The sequence below is a fragment of the Lactuca saligna genome, chromosome 5 (assembly GCF_052625555.1).
Source record: "Lactuca saligna cultivar CGN05327 chromosome 5, ASM5262555v1, whole genome shotgun sequence".
Taxonomy (NCBI): Eukaryota; Viridiplantae; Streptophyta; class Magnoliopsida; order Asterales; family Asteraceae; genus Lactuca; species Lactuca saligna.
The window spans coordinates 105502597-105514664 of record NC_136421.1 but is presented as its reverse complement, the minus strand read 5'-3'; the positions used below and the strand labels follow the sequence as shown (position 1 = coordinate 105514664).

General features: G+C 35.4%; 1 protein-coding gene across 2 annotated transcripts; it reads right to left on the bottom strand.

Annotated features, from left to right (window-relative positions):
* Nucleotides 1-8382: 8382 nt before the first annotated feature.
* On the bottom strand, nt 8383-10274 carry LOC145045505 (dynein beta chain, ciliary protein). 2 transcript variants are annotated; one of them, XM_078993828.1, is made up of 3 exons: nt 9985-10266; nt 9182-9306; nt 8383-8779 (listed from the first exon to the last, which is right to left on the bottom strand). In XM_078993828.1, exons 1-3 carry the CDS (start codon nt 10136-10138, stop codon nt 8492-8494), a joined length of 567 nt encoding a protein of 188 aa, XP_078849954.1. In that variant the 5' UTR covers nt 10139-10266; the 3' UTR covers nt 8383-8491. The 2 variants fall into 2 exon arrangements, with proteins under 2 accessions (XP_078849954.1, XP_078849955.1); XM_078993829.1 differs by having other exon boundaries at nt 8668-8779; nt 9187-9306; nt 9985-10274.
* Nucleotides 10275-12068: the final 1794 nt, after the last annotated feature.

Sequence of the window (12068 nt, the reverse complement as noted above, 5' to 3'; positions counted from 1 at the left end):
GCATATTTGTATGAATTGTTATTTTGGATCACAAAGATCTGAGATTAAATATGTCATTGATAGATGCGATTAATCTCAAAAGATCTAGGAATTTCATAGTTCGAAATTGGTAAATTGCTTTAGCTACCTTTATAAATTTGCGATAAGATTATGACATCCCCTTCTTAGTTATGAATTATTATTTTGGATTCTAGCCTTAATTATTTATTATGGGTTAAAATATTAAGGCTTAGTATCATCTAACTAAAACTATTCTTTTTCTTTGTAGATGTCTACTCCTAGTGATGTTGTTCCTTCATCATTTACCCAAAACTTGGGCTTCTCACTACTCTCTATCATTTCCAAGATGCCATTTGATGGCACCAACTACAACGATCGGATGCGCAACATTAATATGACTTTACGATTCGAGGGCAAGGAGTATGTCCTTGAAAATGAACTTATTGAGATCAACAAAGCCATTGCTACTCCTGAACAACTAGCCTCTTACAAGAAACACTATGATGATGCAACAAAAGTTGCTTGCATCATGGTCTCTACCATGGCTCCTAAATTGCAAAGGTTCTATGAGGATTATTGGTCATTTGAGATATACAATAACATTGTGGAAAAGTACCAAAAGAGAGCTCGTCAAGAGAAATATAAAGTGGTCAAAGCTCTCATGGCTTGCAAAATGAAAGAGGGAGGGTATGTGTGAAACCACGTGCAGAGAATGCAAAGGTACTTGGAACGCCTTGTTAGGCTCAATGTGCAGTTTGAGAAAGAGTTGGCCATTAACATGGTCTTGAACTTCTTGCCTAGTTGTTATGATCGGTTCATATAGGCCTATTATTTGAACAACACAGGAACCACAGTGGCCCAAATCCATAACTTGCTACAGACTATTGAGTCGGGAATGAAGGGAAAGAATCCAACCCCTTCCACTAATGCTCTCGTTCTCACCATTGGGAAAAGTAAATGGGAAGAAGAGGAAGGTTTTTCTTAAAACTACCTGGAAGAACAAGGCTCCTGTTAGGTCATCTAGCAATGGCCCAAAGGCGAGGCCGAAATCAGACATTCCAGCTGTTAGTAACACCAAAGAGGCCACTTGTTACTATTTCAATGATAAGGGTCACTAGAAGAGGAGCTGTCCCAAGTACTTGAAAGACATCAAAGATGGAAAGGTGAAGCCATCGTCAGTAGGTATATACACTATTCAAACTAATAACTCATAATCTACGCATTATTGGGTCCTTGATACAGGATGTGGTTTTCACATTTTGTTCTGATTTGTAGGGACTAAAAGAAAGTGAAGAGGTGGATCATGGGAGGATGAATCTAATCATGGGAAATAGGCAATTTTCTTTTTTACCAAGATTGGGACTTATCATCTTATGCTTAGTAGTGATGTTAGTTTAGATTTGATAGATTGTTGCTATTCATCAAAAATACGTGAAACATTACTTCATTTCATATTGTTCCGACAAGGTTTTCTTTACTCGTTTAATGATTTGAATGGTTCAATTTTAGTTTATAAAAATGGTGTTTTTATATTTGAAGTTATACCTTGTAATGGTGTGTATGAAACTGTGACTTGTGTTGATAACTTAGGCAATAGTGTATTTCACATTGATTTGTCTAATGGTTTAGATAATGCATACTTGTGGCATTGTCGTCTTGGGCACATTAACAAGAAATACATCTCCCAACTCCAAAAGGATAAAGTCTTGGAATCATTTGACCTAAGGACAAATGATGAAAGTGAATCTTGTCTTTTGGGCAAGATGGCAAAATCACCTTTTACTGTATCTTGTGAAAGAGGTGAAAGTTTGTTGGACCTCATACACACAGATATATATGGACCCTTCAAATCCACAACAAAGGTGCTAATTGATTTTATTTAACATTTATGGAGGATTATAGTAGATATGATTATATATAGTTGATCAAACATAAATCAGAAATCTTTGAAAAGTTCAAAGAGTTTAAACATGAATTCGAGAATCTGTTAGGCATGAAGATAAAAATGATCTGATCTGATAAAGGAGGAGAGTATCTTAGTATCCAGTTCCACGACTACCTCAATGAATGTGGAATAGTTTCACAATTGAATCTTCCTAGGACACCACAACTTAATGGTGTGGCTGAGAGGCGCAAACAGACCTTGTTAGACATGGTTCATTCCATGATGAGTCGATCTATTCTTCCCATATCTTTTTGGGGGTATTCTTTAGAAACAACCACCCATATTCTCAATCTTGTCGCTACTAAGAAGGTGGAAAAAACTCCTCACGAGATCTGGAAAGGGAAAGTTCCCTCGTTAGCACATATCAAATTCTAGGGTTGTGAAGCTTCGGTTAGACGAGAGACTCACGAAAAGCTAGAAGCTAGAAGTGATAGGTATATTTTCATTGGCTATCATATTTGTTCTACAGACCTAGTGAGAATGTCTGAATGTGGTCTTTGTAGCATGAAGATGAGTCTTTCAAGAGAGAGAGCTCATATGCAAAGAAGACAGTGGGAGTATAATTGATCTTGAAGAGATTTAAGAGCCAATCAATGAAGGAACCTTCGATGATACTAGCTGTCAACTAGAGGATGAAACTTCTATTGAGCCTATTAATAGTTCGTTACCTCTTAGATGTTCTAGTAGAGTTAGCATGCCACCAAAGTTATATTGTTTCCATATAACATCAGATGGTGATAAGTTTATCAGTGATGAAACACTGGTAAATTTGGATGAGCCACTTAACTACAAGGAAGTGATGGCAGGCCCTGAGGCTGCCAAGTGGAAAGAGGCAATGGACCACGAGATCAAGTAAATGTATGAAAACCAATTTTGGAATTTGGTTGATCAAGAACATGGTCTAAAGATAGTTAGTTGTAAATGGATCTTCAAGAAGAAGACCGACATGGATGGAAATGTGCATAAATTTAAGGCATGATTGGTTGCAAAGGGCTTTACTCAAACCCTAGGGACTACTATGATGAGACCTTCTCACCAGTGGCTAAGATAAAATCTATTCGGATAATGTTTGCCATAGCTGCCTTTCATGATTATGAAATATGGCAGATGGATGTTAAAACTGCTTTCCTTAATGAGAAGTTGGCTGAAATTGTTTACATGAGTCAGCCAGAGGGTTTTGATGATGCAAAGTTTCCCAATATAGTGTGTAAGCTTGAAAAATCCATTTATGGATTGAAACAAGCATCTCACACTTGGAATCTTTGCTTCCATGAGAAAGTCAGAGAATTTGGTTTCTCTAGGAGTGAAGATGAGTCTTGTGTACATGTCAAATCTAGTGGGAGTATAATAACTTCTCTAGTATTGTATGTTGATGACATACTACTTATAGGAAACAACATTCCAACCTTGCAAGAGGTAAAATCTTATCTTGGAAACTGTTTCATTATGAAAGATCTAGGAGAAGAAACCTATATTCTCGGGATAAGAATTTTGAGAGATAGAAAGAAAGAATAATTGGACTTAATCAAAGTACATACTTGGACAAAGTACTAAAATGGTGTAGTATGGAAAACTCCAAGAGAGAAGAGCTACCTATTCGGAGCAATGCAAAATTGAGTAATACTCAAAGCTCAAGTACGGATGAAGAGATAGATGATATGAATCGAGTCCCTTATGCTTCAGCTCTAGGATTGATCATGTATGTTATGACATGTACTCGCAATGATGTATCCTTTACTTTGATCATGGTCAGTCGCTATTAGGGAAATCCTGACAGATCTCATTGGACAACAATTAAGAACATCCTCAAGTATTTACGAAGGACAAAGGACATGATTCTAGTTCTTTGTGGCGGTGATACGTTGAGAGGGACAGGGTATAGTGACGCCACATTTCAAACAGATAGAGACAAATTTCGTTCTTAATCTAGTTGAGTGTTCACATTAAATGGTGGAGCAGTTTCTTGGAAAAGTTCCAAGCAAGATACGATGGTTGATTCTACTTGTGAATCAGATTGCATAGCGACAAGTGAAGCATCAAAGGAAGCGGCTTGGCTGAATAACTTTATCGGCGATCTCAGAGTAGTTCCGATCATTCAGGAGTCAATGGAACTTCTCTGTGATAATGAAGGTGTGGTTTCTTTGACTAAAGAACCGAGAGAACATGGAAAATCAAGTCATATCGAAAAAAAGTATCATTATATCATACATAGAATTGAAGAAGGTCATCTCATAGTGAAGAGAGTTTCGTCAGAAGATAATCCTGCAGATCCTCTCACAAAGGCTCTAAGTAAGATTAAGCATAGTCAACATGCTAGAATCATTGGTTTGAGAGATCACATTAGTTTTAGTAGTTAGATGATTAGTTTGAAACTTGTAACAAAATAAATGTAATTGATTTTGGTGATTAAATAATAGAGATTATTTATGAGTTTGATTACTACCTTTGTCAATTGTTTATTCTTATGTTTCGTTTTGCATGTTTTACTTCCCGGATAATATAATTATTAAAATTCCACAGTCACTCATACTTTGGGAAGTAAGTAGTGAATTAAAACTGTCATGAATTAGATTGTAGATTGTCTAAGCGAATTATACATAGTAATTGTATTGCTACAACATTCATGAGTACTTAGAAATGGAGATTTAAGTATTGGATAAACCCATACTCAGGGAATTACTTCATGGATTATATCACGAGTAATTCTGAGACGATAATATTTTATATTTTTAAAACGAAGATATATGAGTTGTAATTTACAAGTCGGTTGTGCATTGGTATTGTGAAAACGCATCAGTAACATGATGTTATAAAACGCAATATCATGTATGATTTGATGAGTAAAAGATACAAGCATATAAGTCAAAGTTTATTCGTTTCTTTTGCCATAACGCGAAAAGCAATATCTTTGGGTCCCTTGGTGATTTGGCATTAACTTATGGTGATGGGACTAGCCAGTACTCAATTGATGTGTTCAATTTAAAGTCGTATGTCGTCATCACAAATCATAAATTAGGAAACAAAACTTGGACAATGAGATTGATTCTAATCCATGTATCATGTTTATACGATATCTTGAAGAACGGAAGAATATTTGATCACTTATCTTAGGCTAACATCTGGTTAGTTCAGCGTTCGGCGGTTGCTATGGAAGCACTTTTTGCTATCTAATTTAGAAAATATATTGGAAATTGTAGTTATAGGATTATCCAAGTGGGAGATTGTTGGATTAGGTGTCTAAACCAATAGCTGAATTAGTACATACTTGAATTATTAGCAAAGTCCTTCTGGGTTGACATCAAACCTAATAATTGAATAAAATGACTTTTAGAGAGAGAGAGGCTAATTTATTAATTTATTATATGATTAATAAAATAATTAGAAATCAAAATAAATAATTTATTCATATATTATATGAATAATATATTGATTAGAAATAGTATTGTTTAATTATAAATTAATCAGAAATTAATTAGAATTACTTTTTGGGACTAATTGGAATAATTAAAAGTAGAAGAACAAAAGGTGAAAATGTTCAAAAGTTGAACACAGGCAATTCTAGAACCTCCCTAAACCGCGGGGGGGGGGGGGGGGGGGGGGGGGGTATTCTAGAAAGGCTCTATGATTTCCTTGGGCATTAAGGGAGTCTTGGATGCCTTTAGGAGGAAGTTAAAGGATTATGACTTATCTTAGGAAACCAGCTTATCCATACCACTAGGTACGTCCAATGTGCTCAGGCCAGAAGCAAACCTTCATATTAAGCACTTAACTCCTTAAAACCTTACGACTAGGACTCATATCTAATCCCAAATTCCTTCTTAAATCATAAAGTTTCCAACTTTATGATCTTGCATGGCTAGAAGGAGCTTAAAACCAAAACCCTAACTTATTACAAGCTCTTAAACCCTATAACTCATGTATGGGTGAAAGGAAAGGATCAAGATCACATTTTTATGACCACTAACGCTCCAAAACATTTGAAAGGACAACCCATTTGGTCTAGTGTAGGCCATACTCACATACAACAAGATTATGGGACCAAAATGCACAAAACTCAAGAACTAGCAAGATCTGATGAAGTATTCATCAAGTTCATAACTTTCTACATTCTGAAGGTTGCTAATGAGATCAAAGTTCCAGATTCATAAAGCTTGATGCTCCTCAAATACTCTCCAATGGACTCCTTCCTTCAAGGATGAACACAAAACACTAAAAAAAAACTCAAAAACTCTCAAATGGAGATTAAGGTTTGCAAGGGCTCGTTTGGGAGGATGGAGGTTGAAGGTGGAAGGGATTGATGAGGGTTAAGTTGCTTAAATAGGGCTCAAAGCCCCAGATTTAGGGTTTGCGATTTACACAATTGAGGAGTACGCCTTGTGTACCTATTGAGTACGCCCAACGTGCTCATGAAGACCTACGTTCCTTTTAATGAATTACGCCATGTGTAGACCCCAAGTACACACGACGTAAGGACCACTTTTGTAACAATCTTTTATACTTTAGATAATAATGGAGATACCTGGTTGGATGGGTGTTACATTAACGATCTTTATATCCACGCGTTCATATTTGAGTCTACTACAATTTTCGCTTATAGATTAATCTCGTTAAAAAGTAATACATTTTTACTTACGATTTTATAAAAAAACATTCATACATACATTCATAAAGAACGCATTGATATAAAGATCATAAGTAAAAATAAATTACTTTTTAACGGGAGTAATCTAAAGAAAGTTGTAGTAGACTCAAATACAAATGCGCGGATATAAAGATCGTTAAAATCTGAGATCATATGAAGAACCTATGATGTTTAGAACACAATCAAACCATAAGACCTAAGAAATTGAGGTTGCAGTGACCATAAACATCAACAACCCCGAACAACTTATTAATTATTATCCCATGTAGGATGCCGTAAGAAAAACTTAAAGAAACTGGTCATAAATACTGAATGTTTACAAAAACAACAAAGATATTAAGGACTAAATGTATACAAAGTGAAAAATATATTATATTGTTAAGTCAATTTTTTCCGGCTTACCTGTAGTAGCCGATCATAAGGATTGAATATGTGCAGTTTAACAAGTTGAATGAGTAAATACAGACGAAAAACATTAGTAACCAAATATATATGAATTGAAAAGTATATTACTCTTTTAAATTGTTATTCCTTTTATATATCACTTATTAGTGTGGACATCTTTTAATAGACTTCTTTATAGTAAGTTAGGTATTCAACTTGATTAAATCTAGACCTGGCAAACGTGTTGTGTCGGGTTCGTGTCGTGTCTAGACATTAAATGGGTTGAAAGGGATTGACCCTAACACGACCCATTTAATTATTGTGTCGTGTCGTGTCAACCTGTTTATTTTCATGTCGGTTTCGTGTCGGGTTTCAGGTTAACGCCTAGACCTTGTAAATATGTTGTGTCATGTCTGCTTGAAACATGTTAAAGGTTGGAAAGTAAGAGTTATGAATGCAAAAATGAAAAAGTGAAACATTGGAGTTAGGAGATGGAATAAAAAAAAAATTAGTAATTTTAGAGGGCAAAATGAAAAGAGTTGAAGCTGGGGAGCAAATGGGATAAGTGGTGAAGATGAGTAAAATTAAGTAACTTTGAAATTTTGAATATTATTTCTAATTCTTGAGTTTGGCCTACTATAAGTCTATAACATATAATATATTTATAAAAATATGAAATTTAAAATAAATAATATATAATTAAACAGGTCATATTCGAGTTATCTTCGAGTTGAAAGTCTTAACCCAACCCTACCTGTTTAATTATCATGTCCTGTCAACCCGTTTACATTAACGTGTCAAAATCTCTGACCCTAATCCGCTAATTTCGTATCGGGTTTTCATGTCGTGTCATGTTTTGTCAAGTCTAATTATATCCAAATCGAACCGATGGTTGTCCTGACACTCCCCAAAATAATATTATTTAAAAAGTTAAAAATATCAAAATGGTCATTAACTTCTATAAAAAAGGGTATTGGGTTAAAGGTATACAGATCATTTAATGTCCACACTAAAACCAATCCAAAACTACTTAAAACAAGTCATATTTCATTTCAAAAGGTTACAATCCGACCCACTTTCAAACCAGGGCAGTTTATAGTTAAAAAAAAAAAAAAAAGCGACACAAGTTACTCCTTTTGCCTATGTTGTTAAAATACATTTTTTTCCACATATAGTATCAATGTAATTACATTTCTTTACCCATAACGGAAACACACTTTGCCTTTGAAAACAAGTACATTACCCATATCAATAGCAAAAGTAAAATACATTGCTATTTCCCACAATTTGCCTTTAAAATATAATAAAACAATAAATTATCAACCAAACAGGTTTTTGTATTTTGTATATGGAACCATAAATCCGATTAAAAAACAAGCAAAAACATCACATAACGATTAGAACCACAACAAAAATCCAAGTTTCTCTGAGTTTTTATTTAATATATGTATCTGCCCACAAAAGTACAATGCTATAATAATCCGTCAATCTTCTAGAAAAAAAAAAAAAAAAACAAAAGGTTACCTTGGATCCCGTTTTGGTTTATTGAGAAATTCTGGTGGGAGTGAAAGAAACTGAACAGCCTGTTGAACTTGAGAAACATCTAAACGGTATCTTTTTGCTATTTGGTTGACATCCATAGGCCCATTATGGTCTTCGGCTTTTCCTTGATATAAAAGGATGATGTGGCGAAGCTGGCCTACATTTAGGGTGCCCGGGGCAGCTGGTTTGTGTTCATATCTGCCCGATTCTGGAGTTGTGTTTCTTAGTTTTGGCATTGGTCTATTGTACTTGTCCACCACATATGCCTGCATAAATAGTATTTTTAAGGTTTTTTTTTTCTCTAAGATAAATGAGGGAAATTTTATAAAAGGTTGGGACTTAATGGGAAAGTCTTATTTCCTTGACTTTTTGCATCAAGTCAAAAGAATCATCTATATACAAAGAACGAATCAAACAAATATGGATGATATTTCGGCATAAGGCGTACAGATCTTATTCCTCCATCAACTATTTCATGTGAATCTTATGCATCATTAGATGTGTTTTAAGTTTCTCTTAGTAGTGTAAGTTGAAGGCAATGAAAGTTTTCATTTTTCAATCCTAAAAGCAATATTATGATGATATACAATACATTCCAAGAAAAAGAATGAGTTGAGAGGAGATCTAGTGATCTACAGCAATATATCCAACAAGTTTTGTCAACTCACCTCACCTGTCTCCAGTTTCCCTCCAGGTTTTGTTTGAATTCGACCAACCATCTTGTTAAGCATGGCATCATATTGAGAGTCACGTTCCTCAATTACATCATCAGCACTGGTTCTTGGTGGAACATCTAATGACATAATATACATCAGGAAACAGTATCAATTACATAAACAATGTCAGAGATAAGCTTCAAACATGATAGAATTCTCATGTAATATGTTGACTTCCTGAATTTGTATGCTTAATCATCCATAACAAAGTTCTAAAGATGCAAATTAAAAACAAAATCACATCAACTCTGGATTTGACAAGGTATTTCACTGCCATTAGTCAGCTTGTATCTAAAATTACAGCCTTATAAACAGAGAATGATAATTGTGAAGCTAAGAAAACCACACCTACGAAAACCCAGAAAAAAGAGCAGAAGGGAAAAAAATTATGACACTATGATACCCGAAATTAAGTTTATTTGCCCTGATTTATCTTCTTAACAATCCCCTTTTAAGTACTATATCTTCCCCCAAAGCTTAATCATTAAGAACCTTCTAGTTAAAGTTTACGAACGAAGAACCCTAACTAAGTGATAAAAATCTCAACCCTGCCCTACCCTAACACGATTTGCTACTTCTCTATAATGAATATTGTAAATGTATAACAGGCGCATACACAATGCTTTATATAGTATCGGCGATGTTGAATATTCGTTGGTCAATTTGAGGCACAAACTTTCAGAATTACTCAATGTCCAAGCGAATGTTGACTCCAATTGAGATCAAGTAAGAATTTAACTTAAAAACTCACTTACCAGAGATAGGGTCAACATTACCACCGCTGGGAAGATTATTGTTTACAGGAGCCACCGGTTGGCTACGATCAAGTGGCTTATTCAGCTGAGACGATGATGATGGAGGTGCAGGCGTACGGATCCTTCCAGATGCTCGACGAAATGCCTGACCCATTATTTTCTTTGCGGCGGTGTTGTTGATGCCGTGATGCTGTACATGTATTTGTCGCTTACATACGCGGAATTTAGAAGTCCACGTAATGGTTTTGTTGATGCCTTCAATCGTGATGTTTACATGTATCTATAATTTTTTTTTTAGAACGAACACATGTATCTATCATTCAACTACACAAATGTTGGTCCAGCCAATTACTTTTTTGTATTGTCTAATTAGGATATGTTTTCTTATAATTAATAAACGTTATATTTAAGAGAATTAAACAAAAAAATCAATAAGTTCATTGAAACATCATAAAACTTGTTGTTTGACTCCGAAAATATATAGAGATATATATGATTGTGTTGCACCGATATGATATACACTAACATTATATATATTTAAAATATTTGTCGACTCGACCATGAAACATATCTTAATTCTTTTTATCTTTTATTTCCATGTCGTAGCGAATTTAAAACCAAAAGTTACATATTTCCTCATATAGAATTATATCATAATATAAGTTTCTATATAATTTTTATAAAATATTAAAACTTAGATAGGGACCTACCTGGAGTACATGTGACTGCGCCCACTCGGAGTGATTCGTTATTTACTTTCAAACTGTAACACCGTGAAATTTCAAAACAATTCTTCATTTTAAATTAATAAAAATACTTCAATCACAATTCTCAAAAACGTGTATCAATTGTTTTTACATAACATAAGTGCAAATCAAAATCCCCAGAATCTCAAAACATCTCCACCATAAGTGTGTACTGATCATGCTGGCGCCTTCCCGCAATCATCACTGGTACCTAAAACACATAACACACAAACGGTAAGCAATAATGCTTAGGAAGTTCCCCAAAATACCACGTACAGCACATACGCCTTTCCAGGCCATAGCTCTATGGGGTCTTCTGATCCAAGTATCTCAGGGGATTTCCATCCCATAACTCTGTTGACCTTCCGGTCCATATCATCATACTCATATCATAACATATTACATATACAACATACATCACATTTTCATCATACACATAAGACCTTATGGTCACACATAATTACCCCATCGGGTAAGGCATAGTGAGAAGACTCACCTCGAAGATGCCGGATGATCGCTCACGCTCAATCTTCCGACCTAGCTTCCTCCTATGGTATATATACATCTCTAATTAATACCTCTCCGACTTAGTTTTACTAATGCCCTAAAGTCAACACAAGTCAACTCTGGTCAATGGCCACCCTTTGACCCAACTCGTCGAGTCAGGCACTGACTCGGCGAGTTCAGATGTGAACTCAAGTCCCCTAAATCCCAACTGACTCATCGAGTCGTTCCCCCAACTAGGCGAATCACCAACTGTGTGAGTCACGTGACAACCCGGTCCGAATCATCGAGTCTGATCATGGACTCAACGAGTTCATTCCATGCTCGAACTCAAATGGCCTTCTGAGGTTAGATGTGTTCCTCTAATCCATAGATCTGACCTTCCCAAGCTCAATAAACACGTAAAGGTTTAAACTTGATACTTATGCATCGTCCCAATAACTCTACTTGAAGCATTTGCCCCAAATACAACATCTTAAACCCAATTCTTCCATAACTCATCATAAAGCAAGATGGATAAAGCTCTCTGGACCACTATGGGTCCAGATCCGAAGTCTAAACATGATAAGGGACCATATATCCAACAATCATCCTAATAAAGGGTATAGAAAACCCTAGATCAATGGATTCTTCAACAAAACAGAAAAAGGATTGATATGCTACCTCAAGGATGATGTTCTTTGCTCGAGATCCACATATATGCAACCTTCTTGTCCTCCTCTAAGCTGGAACCACCTTCTTCTTGCAAAACCAACCCACAAAGATCAAATAATGGCTTCTTTCCTCTCACAAACGCTCAAGCACTCTTAGGGTTTCTCTCAAGGGTATGGTAGC

Excerpts from the sequence above, each read along its gene's own strand:
- LOC145045505 (XM_078993828.1), bottom strand. The coding sequence starts at position 10,138 with ATGGGTCAGGCATTTCGTCGAGCATCTGGAAGGATCCGTACGCCTGCA. Across the intron at positions 9,307-9,984 it reads TAATGTTGACCCTATCTCTG|ATGTTCCACCAAGAACCAGT; the intron begins GTAAGTGAGTTT and ends TTATGTCATTAG. Across the intron at positions 8,780-9,181 it reads GGAAACTGGAGACAGGTGAG|GCATATGTGGTGGACAAGTA; the intron begins GTGAGTTGACAA and ends CTATTTATGCAG.